We start from the raw sequence: 18,349 nt of genomic DNA, 5'->3' as shown, positions 1-18,349 counted from the left end.
TCATACATACCTCATATTTCATGGTAAAAAATCCATCCCCTCCAATGCCCTCAAGTGCAAAGGCCTGTACAATTGGCCATTTCTCCACTACAAACATATCAAATATCTGCAAGTGACCTAGAAGAACCAAATACAACAACACATATCAAATACCATCCTGGATATAACAGTCTAAACCTGATCTAACATGCTTAGACAGGTATCATTTCTCACATGGTCACCAGGGCCTCACCTAGCAAAATAAAATTCAAACAGATAAAATGGTTAGATATTGCAACCAGATATACAAAATGAAAGCCAAGTAAAATTCAAACCATAAACAAGTTACATTCAGATTTCTCTACAGTATATTTTAACATTCCAGTTTCCTGAGTAATTAAGTAAAATATTAGAGTAGTCTATTACATCTGACTTACATAATTCAGTGGGAATAATTATTAACAGACCCAAACTTGGCTCCTTTCCCTTAAGAAACATAGCCAATCAACTTCCTCAAGGGAAAACTACTAAATCAAAATTTTTCCTTTCTTGTAACAATAGCGTCAATGTGCAAGTTTTTTTATTTTTGTTGTTACAATACAAGCACTGTTAAACTCGATCGTTTTTCCCTGTATTTTACACATCATTTTAAAACACATCAGTATATCCTTTTAGAAGTTATCCATATCACTCTTATTGCCAAGCTGCCCCCACATCTATACTCTTTGTACAGTAAGTGATACAGACACGTCAACTGGGCTAAATTCTGTATCAGTTCTTCTGATTTTAGGCAGTCTGCTGTGTTGCTGCAGAAACTGTGAAGTAATTAATACAAGCTTACGTAGAAAACGTCCCAATACTTAATTCTGCTTGATGGCTTTGGTAAAAATAGATGAAGGGGTTTCCCAGCTGAATGCCTCCAATGAAAAGAAAAGCAGTGATATTCAGTTCAATCACTATCTAAGCAAGGTTCTAGAAGGCTTGCTGTCAGATCTCACCTTGGGAGCTGTAAGGAATGCCAATTCTACTACAGTCTCGAACCATGTCCACAAAGCTGGCAATTTTAAATTCTTCTGCAGCTTCCTCATCTTCATACTAAAGAGAGAAATCAAAAGAGGAACAAGCTCTGATGAAGCATCACACAAAGTCCCGTATTTTCTCTGCATTTTATCAGAGTTGTCCCAAATGACATTCACAAAGGACTGCACCCAAGAAGGTGTTTCCAAAGCCAACCTTTTTTTGTTGTTGTTGGTCAGAAAGACTCGTCATTCCCTTATTTCATATTACACACAAAAAAATCAACTGAAAATGGATCAAGAAAACTAAATTCAAGAGATAAAATTTTTTTCCCCAAAAAAATCTCCCAAAAGCTCATACGGGAAGAAGTGTTCTTGACCAATATCAGGTCACAATTTTCATGAAATTCTGAATCTCAAATCGCAATTTGATTTCCAGTCAAACCCTTGAAAAGGGCCCAAAGGGAAAGAAAAACAGGTACCAAGACATTGAAACACAGGAGTACCACAAAGTTTAAAAAATTCTCCCCAGGGGCCAGGCACGGTCGCTCACGCCTGTAATTCCAGCACTTTGGGAGGCTGAGGTCAGCAGACCACCTGAGGTCAAGAGTTAAAGATCATAGGCCGGGAGCGGTGGCTCAAGCCTGTAATCCCAGCACTTTGGGAGGCCGAGGCGGGTGGATCACGAGGTCAAGAGATCGAGACCATCCTGGTCAACATGGTGAAACCCCGTCTCTACTAAAAATACAAAAAATTAGCTGGGCATGGTGGTGCATGCCTGTAATCCCAGCTACTCAGGAGGCTGAGCCAGGAGAATTGCCTGAACCCAGGAGGCGGAGGTTGTGGTGAGCCGAGATCGCGCCATTGCACTCTAGCCTGGGTAACAAGAGTGAAACTCCGTCTCAAAAAAAAAAAAAAAAAAAAAGAGTTAAAGATCAGCCTGACCAATATGGTGAAATCCTGTCTTTACTAAAAATACAAAAATTAGCTGGGCGTGGTGGCAGGCACTGGCAGTCCCAGCTACTTGGGAGGCTTAGACAGGAGATTCACTTGAACCTGGGAGGCGGAGGTTGCAGTGAGCAGAGATTGTGCCACCTCACTCCAGCCTGGGCAACAGAGTGAGACACCGACTCAAAAGAAAAGAAAATTCTCCTACGGCAGTCCCTAGGCTCTAATACCCTGAGATTAGTGCTGGTTCAGGCTGGTGGTGAAGAAGCAGGAAAGAAGTAAGTTCATAAGCTTACTACTAGGTCCCAATTTGAATAGACTTCTTTTGTCTCCGCAGGCATATAATTTATCTATGGTAGCCTCAAAATGAAATATGAAATTCTCCACTTCGAACGGATAACCTTTTTTGTAAATCACACTCCGCAATTTGATTGCCAATCCTATTTCACATCAACACTTTCCTTAAAGAGTAATCTTAGAGTGTCTCTGGGTGCCTGTTCTCTCTTTTCTTCTCACCTCATTTTCAGTCATGCAGTGGAAATGAAGATTTCTCCAATGTGCCACATACGGTAAGAGATAGCGAAAGTTTACAGGATTACAGTACAGATGGACACTATCTGATTTAATCAATATAATTACATCTGTAAGAAAAACAAAATCAAAACACAAGATTGTCAAAGGCATTTCCTTTAGACATTTTCTGCCTACATAATTAGTAAACCCATTGAAACTACTTCATAGACAATGTAACAAAACTCTAAACTGAAAATTATTTAATTAAGTACTGTGCCTTGCAAACCAAAAAGTATGCGAGATGAGTATCAATCAATATCGAAGTTTATTTTGCCAAGTTTAAGGACATGCCCATGACATAGCCTCGGGAGGTCCTGAGAACATGCACCCAAAGTGGTTGGGTAACAGCTTGATTTTAGACTTTTTAGGGGAAGTTGACTATGTGAACACCATGCCTCCATAGACGGAGGCTGTTCTTTGACTTGTTCTGCAACTGCATTGCCAGACCCAGAGGGCCGTGGTAGTGGGAGTACTGCTTGGGGACTAGAAAATTCTTGCCGTCAACATTTGAAAGTTCTAAAGTCACTTTGAAGCTGTAAATCAAAAATAAAATTCTAAGCCCCCAACCAACTGAATGGACCCCTTGTTGGCCAAGGGCATTCCAGAAGTTACCGGCAGACATCAATCAACACACGTAAAGTGTACATTGGTTCGGTCCAGAAAGTCAGGATTGGGAGTGAAGGACTCCTTTCAGGTCATAGGTGGGTTCAAAGATTTTCTGATTGGCAATTGAAAGAGTAAGTTTTATTATCTAAAGTCCTGGAATCTACACAATGTTTGGGCTAAGATAAAAGGTTGTGGGGACCAAGGTTCTTATTATGCAGATGATGCCTCCAGGTAGCAGGCTTCAGAAACAATAGATGGAAATGTTTATAGACTTAAAAAGGGACCAGACTCTTAGTTGATCTCCCCTGGATCAGGAAAAGACCTGGAAAGGGAAGGGGATTCTCTACAGAGTGTAGATTTCCCTGATAAGAGACAGCTTTGCAGTAGCATTTAAAAATATGTCAAAGGAATATATTTTGGGGTAAAATACTTAGATTGGTCTGCTGCCATGTGATGTATCTTATTGCTATACATAGAGTCTGTCTGGTTGGTCTTAAAATCTCTTTTGTTTTTCTTTTTGATAGGGTTTCACTCTGTCACCCAAGCTGGAGTGCAGAGGCATGATCTAGGTTCACTGCAACCTCTGCCTCCCAGGCTCAAGCAATCCTCCTGCCTGGGCCCCACAAGAAGCTGGGGCTACTGGCAAGCACCACCACACCCAGCTAATTTCTGTATTTTTTTGTAGAGATGGAGTTTTGGCCATGTGGCCCATGCTGGTCTCAAACTCCTGAGCTCAAATGATCCAGCCACCCTGGCCTCTCAAAGTGCCAGGATTACAGACCTGAGCCACTGCACCTGGCCAAGATCTTTGTTTTAATGTTAATGTTGGTCAGTTGTGCCTGAATTCCAAAAGGAGGAGGACAAAATGAGGCACTGCCAATCCCCACTTCCCATCCTGGCTTAAACTCATTTTTCAGGTTTACTTTGGAGTGCCCTTGGCCAACATGGGGGTCCATTCAATTGGTTGGGGGCTTAGAATTTCATTTTTGGTTTACAGCTTCAAAGTGACTTTAGAACTTTCAAATGTTGACAGCAAGAATTTCCTGGTCGCCAAGCAATACTAATACTCCCACCACCACGGCCCTTGGGTCTGGCAATGCAGTTGCAGAACAAGTCAAAGAACAGCCTCCGTCTATTGAAGCATAGTGTTTGCACAGTCACATCTATGGAACCAGACATGGCTGTGTACTTCACTGCAGAGATCAATACCATATGGAAACACTGCAGCTTAAGGCCACTGAGGCAGGGAAATAGCACCAAATATGGCCAGTGACTGGTTCTCCCTCAGACATCAGTGTCTAAAGCTCTCGGCTGTTGGCTCATCTGGCTCTAAGGCAACTGCAAGCCCAATGACACTGCTTGTCTCTTTAGAGGAAGAGTTACTATGTGTGGTGGAGAGCTTTGTACACAGGAAAGGCTCGAAGGAAGGAAGTAGAGGCCAGGGGAAGAGCTTCTATAAATAGATCAGCACCTTACAGATTTAAGGAATAGTCATTAATGCTGGTAGGTCAAGTAAATAAAGCAATCCCAAGAATGCAAGTAAACCCAGGTAAACGGAAGAGCCATGGGATTAGGTAGGATATTAAATCAGTTTGACCACTGGGGAAAAAGGCAATCATACTTCCAGAAGAAAACCAGAGGCCCCATTCTACAGCTCCTCAGAAACCAGAGCCATTAGGTCTCTTAAGAAGATGAAATTAGGCTGGGTGCGGTGGCTCACACCTGTAATACCAGCACTTCGGGAGGCCAAAGCAGGTGGATCACCTGAGGTTGAGAGTTAGAGACCAGCATGACCAACATGGAGAAACCCTGTCTCCACTAAAAATACAAAATTAGCCAGGTGTGGTGGTGCATGCCTATAATCCTAGCTACTTGGGAGGCTGAGGCAGGAGAATCACTCGAACCTGGGAGATGGAGGTTGCAGTGAGCAGAGATCAGGCCATTGCACTCCATCCTGGGCAACAAGAGTGACACTCCATCTCGGGCGGAGGGGGAAAAAAGAAAAAGAAGATGAAACTAGAAGTTGCCAGAGGAGGTGGCTAGAGATGAGAAAGGCACATGGGTGGGGCAGAGAACACCTAATGCAGCAGGTGTAGGGTAATGCCAACAACAAAAACATCTTATAAGCCTAGTAAATACTGACCACATTTGACCACACAGCTGAGCAGCCTCCTGAAATAAAACTCCATGGGTCTAGACCTTTAAGCCACTCTGATCTCCATGCCTGGTAAGACTCAGGGTGTTCCAGGGAACACAGCATGTAGCAGCCTCATCACTACTGACTCTTTAGGTAAGCACCAGAATCAAAGGGTAGCAAAGGGTGGGATGGAGGCCCCTCTCATCTCTCAGAATACTGGTCTTTATCACACACTCCCTCCAAAGAGCCCTGTCCTGAGTCATTTGTAGACCACCTGCAGAGGAATGAGAGTTGGAGGTCACCTGGAAAGACTGAGGGCTTTTGGTGTGTATTATAGTTTACAGTAAAATGTAACATGCCTCCAAGAATTAGGATCCAATAAGAGGCATAACACAGTAATTACTAAACCTAATTAAGCATTCCCCAAATCTCTTAGAACTCTGGTGTCATCACTATGAACCAAGTTTACAGTCAGGGAAAAGAGGAAAGCATAGAGAATGGAATGAATATGCAAACTATTTAAAAGTTGCTTTTAGGCTTGTGTGGTGGTTCATGCCTGTAATTCAAACACCCCGTGAGGTTGAGGCAGACAGATCACCTGAGGTCAGGAGTTTCAGACCAGCCTGGCCAACATGGTGAACTCCCATCCCTACTACAAATACAAAAATTAGGCAGGCATGGTGGCAGGTACCTGCAGTCCCAGCTACTTGGGAGGCGGAGGCAGAGAGAATCCCTTGAACCCAGGAGGAGGAGGTTGCAGTGAGCCAAGATCACAGCATTGCACTCTAGCCTGGGTGACAGAGCAAGACTCATCTCAAAAAATAAAATAAATAAATAAATGTTGCTTTTAGAAATAAATTCATATTAGCTTTTCCCCCTCTCATGAGATCAAAATGTAAAAATCTGGTGATCTCTGCTTTCTACTTGTACAAACAAATTTATTAATTTGTAGGATAATGATTATTTCCTAAGCACCCACTATGCCAGGTAAAAAGATAAAAACAGGCCAGGCACGGTGGTTCACGCCTGTAATCTCAGCACTTTGGGAGGCCGAGGTGGGTAGATCTCGTGAAGTCAGGAGTTTGAGACCAGCCTGGCCAACATGGAGAAACCCCAACTCTACTAAAAACTCAAAAATTAATCCCAGCACATTTGGAATCTGAGGCGGGTTGATCATGAGATCAGAAGTTTGAGACCAGTCTGGCCAATATGGTGAAACCCCATCTCTACTAAAAATACAAAAATTAGCCGGGCGTGGTGGTGCATGCCTGTAGTCCAACCTACTGCGTAGGCTGAGGCAGAAGAATCGCTTGAACCCGGAAGGTAGAGGTTGCAGTGAGCCAAGATTGTGCCACTGCTCTCCAGCCTGGGTGACAGAGCAAGATTCCATCTCAAAAAAAAAAAAAGTAGAAAAAACTCAAAAATTAGCTGAGCGTGGTGGCGCATATCTGTAGTCCCAGCTACTTGAGAGGCTGAGACAGGAGAATCTCTTGAACCCAGGAGGTGGAGGTTGCAGAGAGCCAAGATCGCACCACTACACTCCAGCCTGGGCAACAGAGCAAGGCTGTCTCAAAAAAAAAAAAAAAAAAAAAAAAAGACAAAAACAAAGATAAGCAAAAAAGCACACCTTTGAGGATTTAAACTATTTCCTTAATTTCAGTACTGTAATGTCCTTAGCAACCTTGACTGTGGTAAAGTGTGTAACTGGTATCAGCTGCCAAGATTACTTTTTTTAAAACCAGCAGATGCTGTACAACATAAGGAAAAAATATTTTGTAATCAAAATCTGAAACCAAATTTGAATTTAAAAAAATTTAATGGAAGGAGTAATTTCAGTAAACTCTTTTTGCACTTCCTAACAAAAAGGAAAGCTATAATCAGTCTATAAGAATAAACACTATTAGAGAAATAAAATAAAATAAAGAATAAACGCTATTAAGGACTTAACTAGAGAAGAATTTTCATATACACTAGACCAGGATTTCTCAACCTCAGTACTACTGACAGTTTAGATCTGTGAATTCCCTGTTCTGGGTGACTGTCCTATGCACTGTAGATGTTTAGCGTCATCTCTGGCCTCTACCCACTAGATGCCTGTGGCATATCCCACCCAGTTTTGATAATCAAAATGTCTTCAGACATTGCCAAATGTCCCCTGCAGGACAAAACTGTCCCCGGTTGAGAACTACTGCACTAGACACAGAGCAATATTATTCCACATCAGATGTTTGTTTTCATGCCTTCCCCAGCTGCCTCACAAGAGCTCTCTGTCTGTCCTTTACTTTTATTTGTCTATTCCAGTGTCTCCTGACCCATCTGGCATACAAGGCATGATTCTAAATTTGTGATATCAGAGATAGCTCCTGGGCAACAGCCCCCTGCAATATCAACACAGGCAAAGTGTCTCAGTGCTAAGGAAAGGGGAATGTAAACAGAAGTCCAGCATTGTAGTCACAGGCGTCTTCATGAATTGAAGTCACAGAGAAAACAATTCCCAAAGACAGCAGGACAAAGAGCCTTTGTTCCTTGGCTGATAAGCCACAAGAAGTCTTCCTTGTAGGAGCTGCCTGCAGGCCCATCCTTACCTCACAACTGAAGGGGCTTTCACAGGACAACAGCATGTAATCTGAACCTTCAGCATGTAGAGGCAGTGGGCAATTAAGAGGAAAACCAGTAATTTGCCAAAAAAAAATAAAGCCAAACACTGATGTTTACTTGTTTCTCTAAAGCTGAATTAGTAAATACATTCTGAAAAATATTTCTTGCTACTTAATGTGTCAGCAAACAAAAAATGCTGTTTTTCTCATTCTTTAAAAGGCAAACATTTACTGGTGCTTTGGACCATTTTAAACTTTTTTCCATAAAAAGACCATAAAATAAGGATCCAAGGAAATAAACCTCTTACTCTTCTATCAAACAGAGTTTACCAATATATACTTACCATCTAGCACTTCTTCAGAAAATCCCGTTTTCTCAAAATCACTGGTATTCTGATTGTACAAACCAAATAGGAGATAATTTGCCAGCTCTCTGCAGCCTTCATTGTACCTGCTATCGATTCCTGCAAGGTGAAGGAGGCTCTGATCAGCTGTACTGTACTATGGGGAGCAAATGAGGCCCTGCTCACCAAAACCCTGATGATCAAGCTGAATGACACAGCTCAGACCAGTTTTGTGCCAGAAACCAAGTTAAGCAATTCTGTGAAAGAAACAGGCCTCAGCATCCAGTACCTTTAGTTGAATTCCAGCATCTTGTAATTAAGACAATCAAACAGCACAGGTTATTAAGGCTGTTAATTTCTGAAAAGGGCTCATCTTGAATACTTTCAGTTGGCTTAAGAATAGGGGTCAGAAAAATATTCACCTTTCAAAGAGATCTTTACCAAAACATGTGGGATCAAACAAAGGCAGATTAAGGAGGCTTAAAAAGAACCCAATAATGTGAAGACGAGGACAAGTGAGTGGAATTACAAACACTTATCACTTCACAAATATGAGGTGTAGCACTGTACTGGATGCTGGGGTATGGTGGTAAATATGCCTGAAAATGACCCTCATGAAGCTTACAGTCTAGTGGGTCAGAATTAGAGACAAATAAAAAGAAAATTAAATAATACTGTCTTCACTATCATCTCTCAATGCTTCAGATATATATTTATTACCTGGTTCCTGATGTCTGTGAAGTCTCAGAGTAGGCTTTGGACAAGAGGGACGTGTCATGGCAGGAGGGAGCTATATATGTGTGGCTAAAGGAAGGGCTTAAGGCAGAAGTAGCTCCAAAAATGGGCTTCCTATCTCACTGATAGCTCATCTAACCTCATTAAAACAGCAACAAATTTCAGGGGAACAAGAACTAGAAAGACACTAACTCACAGCTTATTTCACATTGGTACTATCACTAATACCTTCCTGTGAACAAAAAAAGCCAAGTTGCTCCAGCCCTGAGTCCCACCTTGTTAAAAGCACTGACCTAGGATGCAGAGGATCCCATCTGGCCGAGACTTGCTGCTCTGGGTCAGGATGCTCTGAACCTGCCGAAGTCGGCTGCAGCTGCAACAAGAACAGAAAATGGTCCCCTGAGTTCCAGGACAGCCCCATGAGAAGAGCAGCATCCTGTGTCCTACAAGGTAGGCATGAGGAAGAGAAATGACTATGCTAGGAATGGCAATTGATTCTTGTCTGATTCTGGTATCAGAACCATAAAATGAATTGGGAAGGTTTCTTTCTCTTTTATTTTCTGGAAGAGATTGTGCAGAATTGGTCTGAAGATTAAATCTGACCTGCTGATTACAAACTAGATGGTCAGTGGCTCTCTGGCCCAACAGAGGATGAAGCCAAAGTTCATCTCTAATGGTCAATGGTGCAAAGGATTAAGCCTCAGCAGCTGACTCCAAGAACTTCCAATGACTTTTCATTTTTGAAGATTTTTCAAAGAAGAGTTTCCACACTGGTCACCCCACCTGTGGTACTCATCAGTCTGTCTCAAAAACAAATGCGAACTAAACCTCCAAACTGGCCTGAGGACCTAAACATAGCACTAATTCATCCTCACAGCTACCCATACATGGAGTGTCAGCAGAAAATACTTGCATCCATTTCCATGCAGACCTATTATTTCTTCAACCCTAGATGGATATCCCTTTGCTCAAGCAAAATGTGAGGCACTCCCAGGCATTCATATTATTTCTAAGGACCCCATTCTCTCCATATCCACCCCCTCCTTCCCAGAAGCTCCAGAGAGAGGCGCCCAATTTCCTGTTCAAGACTAATCCTTGCATCTGGTCTCATCATCTCCAGGTCCAGGATCTGCCTCCACTATTCATTATTCATTCTCTAACACTCTTTTTTTTTTTTTTTTTTTTTTGAGACGAAGTCTCGCTCTGTGGCCCAGGCTGGAGTGCAGTGGAGTGATCTTGGCTCACTGCAACCTCTGCCTCCCAGTTCAAGTGATTCTCCCACCTCAGCCTCTCAAGTAGCTGGGATTACAGGCACATACCACCACATCCAGCTAATTTTTGTATTTTAGTAGGGATAGAGTTTTTCCATGTTGGCCAGGCTGGTCTCAAACTCCTGACCTCAGGTGATCCACCTGCCTCAGCCTCCCAAAGTGCTGGGATTACAGGCGTGAGCCACTGCGCCTGGATTCCTAACATTCTTATATTTAACATTTTCTCTATAGTCAATATAATCCCAGTCCTACCACATCATTATTAACTAAGAGCCTCTACAAATCAACTACACTAATTCTTCCGCTCATGAAGCCAGGAGTCGTCCCCATTCCTACTGAATCTCTTCCGGTACACTGCCTTACACTCACCTCAAAACAATATTTACAGCCAAACAACACTATTTCTCTTTGATAACTCCTGAATTCTTTTTTTTTTTGAGATGGACTCTTGCTGTGTCACCCAGGCTGGAGTGCAGTGGTGCAATCTCAACTCATGGCAACCTCCGCCTCCTAGGTTCAAGCAATTCTCATGCCTCAGTCTCCCAAGTAGCTGAGATTATAGATGTGCACCACCACGCCTGGATAATTTTTGTGCTTTTTAGTAGAGAGAGGGTTTCACCTTATTGGCCAGGCTGGTCTCAAACTCCTGACCTCAAGTGATCCACCCACCTCAGACTCAAAGTGCTGGGATTACAGCCATGCGTCACCACATCCAGCTGCCCCACTGGATTCTTTTTGATGTTCCTATGTCTCAACTTGTTCACTTCATCACTATTTTCCATGAAGTTTCACAGACTTCCATGTGATACCAAAACTAGACAAAGACAGTACCAAAGACTATGCTTTCAGGAATTATTCCTATAGTTCGTTATTAGAGAAGTCTCTCTGAATGAGTAGAGCACTAGAAACCACAAGAAGGAGGCACAGTGTTCTCTCCTGAGCATAAAGTCGGCTTTCGATGTTGCTTTGCTGCAACTGCCATTTGCCACTGATAACTGTTTTCTTCTTTTGGGAGAGTAAGGAGAGGACGCAGTCTAAGTGGTTCCCCTTTAATCATCAAACAAAAACAAAAAGTATCAAAAAGAGAAAGAAACCTACAAACCAAAATCCATCGTGAATATAGATGTAAACATCCTGCCCTTTTTTGTTTTTGAGACGGAGTTTTGCTCTTGTTGCCCATGCTGGAGTGCAATGGTGTGATCTCAGCTCACCACAACCCCTGCCTTCTGGTTCAAGCGATTCTCTTGCCTCAGCCTCCCGAGTAGCTCAGATTACAGGAATGGCTAATTTCATATTTTTGGTAGAGACAGGGTTTCTCTATGTTGGTTAGGCTGGTCTCGAACTCTCGACATCAGATGATTCACCCACCTTGGCCTCCCAAAGTGCTGGGATTACAGGTACAAGCCACCGTGCCCAGCCTCCAGCCTTTTTTTTTTTTTTTTTTTTTAAGAGATGGGGTCTCATTAATGTTGCCTAGGCTGGACTTGAACTCCTAGGCTCAAGCAATCCTCCCTCCTCAGCCTCCTGAGTAGCTGGGATTACAGGCGTGCACCATCATGCCCAGCTTTAAAAAAAAATTTAAATGTAAACATCCTTAACGAAATATAGTAAATAAAATTCAGCAACATATAAAACAACTATATACTAGGACTAAGTGGAATTTACCATAGCGATACTGGAGGCTGGTTCATTATTCATGAATCAATCAATGCAATCCTTATATTAACAGGCTAAAGAAGAAAAATCACACAACCAAAAAACAAATGCAGAAAAATCATTTAATAAAAGTACCCATTCATAATAAAAACACTCAGAATTGATGGATATCCCAATTACACTAATTTGATCTTTACAAATCATATGACTGTAACTTGAAAATATGTTTATCTATTATGCATCAAAAAGAAAAAAAAGAAAACACTCAAAAAACTAGGAATAGTTTCCTCAACTTGATAAAGATCATCTAAAAAACCCACCAAGCAAAGTTTGTAATTTTTTTTTAAAATTACAGTCAAAGTCTGAATGTTTTTCTTCTAAGGTGAGGAAGAAGATGAGCATGTCTACTCTCACTACTTCTATTTAATATAATACTGGAAGTTCTAGCCAACAGAACAAGGCAATAAAAGGAAGTAAACACACAGATTGAAAAGAAAGAAAAAAAACTATTCCTATTTGCAGATATGTCCTATTTGTAGATGACATGATGGTCTCTGTAGGAAATCTTACGGATTCTACCAAAATTCCTAGAACTAATAAGTGAGTTCAACGAGGTCTCAAGATACAAGATCAACATATAAAAATCTATTGCAATTTTTTTAGAGACAGGGTCTTGCTCTGATGTCCAGGTTGGAGTACAGCAGTGTGATCATAGCTCACTGCAATCTCTAGCTCCTGGATTCATGGGCTCAAGCGATCATCCTACCTTAGCCTTCCAAGTAGCTGAAACTACAGGCACATGCCACCACACAAGCTAATTCTGAATATAAATATTGGAGAGACAGGGTCTCACTTTGATGCCTTCCTAGGCTGGTCTTGAATTCCTAGCTGCAAGTGATCCTCTCACCTTGGCCTTCCAAAGTGCTGGGACAATTGTAATTTTATAGGAAACCAAAATTTAAAATATAATACCATTTATAATCTTTTAAAAATTAAATACCTAGGTACAAACCTAACATAACATACATAGAAATTACATGCTAAAAACTACAAAACACTGATTAAAGAAATTAGAGAAGATCTAAATAAATAGACATATCTAATCATAGATTAGGAGCCTCAACATAGCACTGATATTAATTTTCTCCAACGTGTTAAGTTTAACGCATTCCTAAAAAAATCCACTATTTTTTATAGATGTAGAAGAGATTATTCTAAAATTTACATCAGCCAGGCACAGTGGTACAGGTCTTAGTCCCAGCTACTAGGAGGCTAAGGTGGGAAGATCACTTGAGTCTAGGAGTTTGAGGCCAGCCTGGGCAATATAGTGAGATCTCATCTCTTAAAAATAAAATAAATACAACTTATAAGGAAAGGTAAAAGAACTAGAATAGCTTAAAATTTTTTTGGAAAAAAAAAAAAAGTGGGAGGAATCACTCTATATATAATGTCAAGATTTACTGCATAGCTAAAATAATCAAGACAGTGGTACTGGCTAAGGGACAGACATAGATCAATGGAACAGAACAGGGTAGCCAGAAACAGACCCACACAAGTACAACTAACTAATTATTAACAAATGTATACAAACAATTCGATGTTGGGTGGATCGTCTTTTCAATAAGTATGGCTAGTATAACTGGATATCCATAGGCAAAAACATAAACCTCAACCTTATACACTATATAAAAATTAAAGCACAACAGATCCAAACGTAAAATTATAAAATCTTTGGAAGAAAATATTCAGGACCTAGGACTTGGTGAAGAGTTCTTATATTTGCCACCAGAAAGTGTAATCCATAGGGGAAAAAAATGATAATGTGGACTTCATTAAAATTTTTAAGTGTTGCTCTATGAAAGACTCTGCTGAGAGAATGAAAAGATAAGCTACCCACTGGGAGAAAATATCTGCAAGCCACATAACTGAAAAAGAACCATATGTGGAATACATAAAGCACTCTGAAAACTCAGTGGTAAAAAATAACCCAATTAGAAAATGGGCAAAAGGTATGAAGAAACAATTTGTCAAAGAAGATTCAGAAATGGCAGAGAAGTCCCATGACTACCTGTTCAACATTATTATCCATTATGAAAATGCAAATTAAAACCAGGAGATACTACTATACATGTATTAGAACAGATAAAATGAGAAATAGTGACTACCAAACAGTGAGAATTCAGAGAAACTGGACCACTCATATATTTCTGAAAGAAATTACAGATGACAGCAATAAATAAAAAGATATCCTCTGTTCATGCATTGGTAGACAGTATCATTAAGCTGTCAATGCTATCCAAAGCAATCTACAAATTAAATGTAATCTTTCTCAAATCCCAATGATATTTTTTACAGAAGTAGAAAAATCCATTCTAAAATTTATATGTAATCTAAAGAGACTCTGAATACCCAAAACAATCTTGAAAAAGATCAAAGTTGTAGAACTCACACTTCCTGATTTTAAAACTTATACAAAGCTCAGTCATCAACAGTGGGGTACTGGCATAAGATGGACATACAGACCAATGAAACAGAATAGAGAGACCAGAAACAAACCCTCATATACCTGGTCAAATGATTTTTGACAAGGATGCCAAGTCCACTCAATAAGAACAGTCTTTCAAACAAATGTTGCTGGGAAAACTAAATATCTACATCCAAAAGAATGAAGTTGGACCTAACTGTACACCGTATACAAAAATTAATTCAAAATGTATCAAAGGGCTGGGCGCGGTGGCTCACACCTGTAATCCCAGCACTTTGGGAGGCAGAGGCAGGCAGATCACAAGGTCAAGAGATCGAGACCACCCTGGACAACATGGTGAAAGCCGGTCTCTATTAAAGAAAAAAAAAAAAAAAAAGTATCAAAGACCCAAACATAAACCTAAAAGTATAAAACTTTGAGAAGAAAACACAAAGGAAAATCTTTGTGACACTGGATTTGGCAATGAATTCTTGAAAATGGAACCAAAAGCCCAGGCAACGAATAAAAAAATATATAAACTGGACATTTAAAATTTAGAACTTCTGTGCATCAAATGACACAACAAAGAGAGTAAAAAGACAAATCATCTTTATAACTCAACAACCACAACCAAAAAATCCAATTCAAAAATGGGGAATGGGGCTGGGCAGGTGGTTCATGCCTATAATCTCTGTACTGTGAGAGGCCAAGGTGGAGGATCGCTTGAGCCCATGAGCTTGAGACCAGCTTGGGCAACATAGGGAGACCTTGTCTCTACAAAAAGTTGGAAAAAAAAATTTAGCCAGATGTGGTGGCATGTGCCTGCGGTCCCAACTACTCACGAGGCTAAGGTGAGAGGATCACCGGAGCTCAAAAGGTTAAGGCTGCAGTGTAAGCTGTGTTCAAGCCACTGCACTCCAGCCTGGGCAAGAGAGCAAGACTCTGTTTCAAAAAAAAAAATAGGCAAAGGACATTTCTTCAAAGAGGCTATGCAAATGGCCAATAATCACATGAAGAGAAACTCAACACCACTAATCACTAGAGAAATGCAAATCATAACCATAATGAAATATTATTAGTTTGGCCACTAACAAAAAACTAGAAAATACCAAGTGCCATCATGGATTTGGATAAATTGGAACCCTTGTGCACTATTGGTGGGAATGTAAAATGCTGCAACCACTATGGAAAACAGTATGGCAGTTTCTCAAAAAATTTAAAATAGAATTACCACATGATCTAGAAATTCTAGTTCTGGGTATAAACACCAAAGAATTGAAAGCAGTGACTGAAGGAGATATTTGTATACCCATCTTCATAGCAGCACTATTTGCAACAGTCAAAAGGTGGAAGCAACCCAAAGTGATAAACAAAATGTGATATATACACACAATGGAATATTATTTAGCCTTAAAAAGAAAATTCTGACATATGCTATAATATAAACCTTCAGAATATTAAGCTAAGTGAAATTCAGCCATAAAAGTACAAATACTATATGATTCTACTCTTTTAGGAAGTGAATCAGAGACAGAAGATAGGTAGAATGGAGGTTGCCAGGTGCTGGATGAGAGAGAGAATAAGAAGTTATTGTTAGGCCGGGCGCGGTGGCTCAAGCCTGTAATCCCAGCACTTTGGGAGGCCGAGGCGGGTGGATCACGAGGTCAAGAGATCGAGACCATCCTGGTCAACATGGTGAAACCCTGTCTCTACTAAAACCACAAAAAAATTAGCTGGGCATGGTGGCGCGTGCCTGTAGTCCCAGCTACTCAGGAGGCTGAGGCAGGAGAATTGCCTGAACCCAGGAGGCGGAGGTTGCGGTGAGCCGAGATCGAGCCATTGCACTCCAGCCCGGGTAACAAGAGTGAAACTCTGTCTCGGAAAAAAAAAAAAAGAAGTTATTGTTTAATAGGTACGGTTTCCGTTTTGCAAGATGAAGAGTTGTGTGGATGGATGGTGGTGATTTTAGTTTAACAACGTGAATGTACTTAATGCCACTGAATTGTACACTTTAAAATAGTTAAAATGGTAAAGTTTACAACATGTGGGTTTTTTTTTTTTTTTTGAGACAGAGTTTCGTTCTTGTTGCCTAGGCTGGAGAGCAATGGCACGGTCTCAGCTCACTGCAACCTCCCCCTCCCAGGTTCAAGCGATTTTCCTACCTCAGCCTCCCAAGTAGCTGAGATTACAAGTGCCAGCCATCACACCTGGCTAATTGGTTTGTATTTTTAGTAGAGATGGGGTTTCCCCCTGTTGGCAGGCTGGTCTCAAACTCCTGACCTCAGGTGATTCGCTAGCCTTGGCCTCCCAAAGTGCTGGGATTACAGGTGTGAGCCGTCTCAACCAGTCTTCTCTCACATTTTATGTATGATTTGAACATTTTCATGACAAAAATATGGGAGTGAGAGGAAAGTAACAAAGTTTTAGAAGCAGCAGGGTTGAAACAGCAAGATGACCAAGAAGATTAAAGAAAAACTTTTTCTGGGCAATGAAGATTGCCCGCCTCTCCCCAGTTTTTCATGTTTAGTAGAAAGCTGATCTTGCAGTCATTCTCTGCACTAGAAACAGCTCATTGAGTTGGTCCTCTGGCCCACTTCCCAACCCATCAGACAGTAGGCTGCTTCACTGCCAAGGTTACCCAAAGCTCTTTGGTTTTCAAAGTTACAACCAGCAAGTGACAAAAGCATGAAAAGGTCAGATGACCAAGAAAAAAAACAGCTCCCCAACTATGGCTGTACAAAGCCAAGACAATACTGAAAACAGTTTCCTTTCCATGACTATGTTAATCCAAATAAAGTGTAAGCATATATAATGTAGAAAGACTTTCTTCTTCCCAGAGAAAAACAGTCCTAATTATTATTTTATTAACACACAGCAAAACTAAATTCTTGTATTCCTTTGCATATTTTATTGCTTCCCAAATTTAATTATTAACTACAAGCTAGTCTTTTGTCACTGAAGCATAAAACATGTCACTTAATTATTTACCTTTTAATTAAAAAAAAGAAAACCTAATAAGTATTTTAAAACTCACAATGACTCACACTCCCAGCAGCCAGAATTAACCACTGTTAACATTTTGGCATATCTGCTTTTTTCTACATTACTGTTTTTTAAAATTAGGTATGTAGAATACTTACTGTGTATTTTGAGGAAGAAAAAGGAATATTACATAAAGCCATCACTGATCCTCACCCATCAGAGGATCAATGAGGTAACCACTATGAGTTTCTTATGTATCCAACCACCAGTCTTTTTTTTTTTTTTTTTGGAGACAGAGCTTCGCTCTTGTTGCCCAGGCTGGAGAACAATGGTGCTACCTCTGCCTCCTGGGTTTAAGCAATTCTCCTGCCTCAGCCTCTTGAGCAGCTGGGATTACAGGCATGTGCCACCACTCCCAGCTAATTTTGTATTTTTAGTAGAGACAGGGTTTCTCCATGTTGGTCAGGCAGGTCTTGAACTCCTAACCTCAGGTGATCCACCCACCTTGGCCTCCCAAAGTGTTGAGATTACAGGCGTGAGCCACCATGCCCATCCATCTTTTTTCTTTTAATAGAAATATTCAAAGGTTGGGCATGGTGGCTTTCAACACTGTGGGAGGCCAGGCATTCAACACCAGCCTTAGCAACACAGCAAGACCTCATCTCTACAAAAACTAAAAATAAAAAAATCACCAAGACACGGTAGTGTGCGGCAGAAGTTTCAACTACTTAGGAGGCGGAGGTGGGGGATCCCTTGAGCCCAGGAGATCCAGGCTGCAGTGATTGTTCCACCGCACTCTAGCCTGGACGACAGAGTGAGACTCTGTCTATAGAAAGAAAAAGAAAAAGAAAAGCCGGGCGCGGTGGCTCACGCCTGTAATCCCAGCACTTTGGGAGGCCGAGGCGGGTGGATCGCGAGGTCAAGAGATCGAGACCATCCTGGTCAACATGGTGAAACCCCGTCTCTACTAAAACTACAAAAAATCAGCTGGGCATGGTGGCGCGTGCTGTAATCCCAGCTACTCAGGAGGCTGAGGCAGGA

General features: G+C 41.1%; 1 protein-coding gene and 1 non-coding gene across 4 annotated transcripts in view; one reads left to right on the top strand and one right to left on the bottom strand.

Annotated features, from left to right (window-relative positions):
- Positions 1-18,349, bottom strand: part of CUNH20orf194 (chromosome unknown C20orf194 homolog) — a 151,851-nt gene that overhangs the window by 119,634 nt on the left and 13,868 nt on the right. For 2 of the 3 annotated variants that reach the window (XM_032295560.1, XM_032295561.1), the window contains exons 2-6: positions 9,229-9,308; positions 8,201-8,320; positions 2,460-2,584; positions 978-1,074; positions 11-117 (exon numbers count right to left, since the gene is read on the bottom strand). In XM_032295560.1, the coding sequence (XP_032151451.1) occupies positions 11-117; positions 978-1,074; positions 2,460-2,584; positions 8,201-8,320; positions 9,229-9,308 (529 nt within the window). The remainder of the gene's footprint in view (positions 1-10; positions 118-977; positions 1,075-2,459; positions 2,585-8,200; positions 8,321-9,228; positions 9,309-18,349) is intronic. The other variant, XM_032295562.1, reaches the window with a different exon arrangement.
- LOC116563063 lies at positions 11,040-11,249 on the top strand. The gene has a single exon (XR_004274199.1). It is a non-coding gene; the product is annotated as a small nucleolar RNA U3 (small nucleolar RNA).

Source organism: Sapajus apella, unplaced genomic scaffold, assembly GCF_009761245.1.
Source record: "Sapajus apella isolate SASKATOON/1434 unplaced genomic scaffold, GSC_monkey_1.0 scaffold33, whole genome shotgun sequence".
Classification (NCBI taxonomy): Eukaryota; Metazoa; Chordata; class Mammalia; order Primates; family Cebidae; genus Sapajus; species Sapajus apella.
This window is presented reverse-complemented; position numbering and strand designations above follow the sequence as displayed.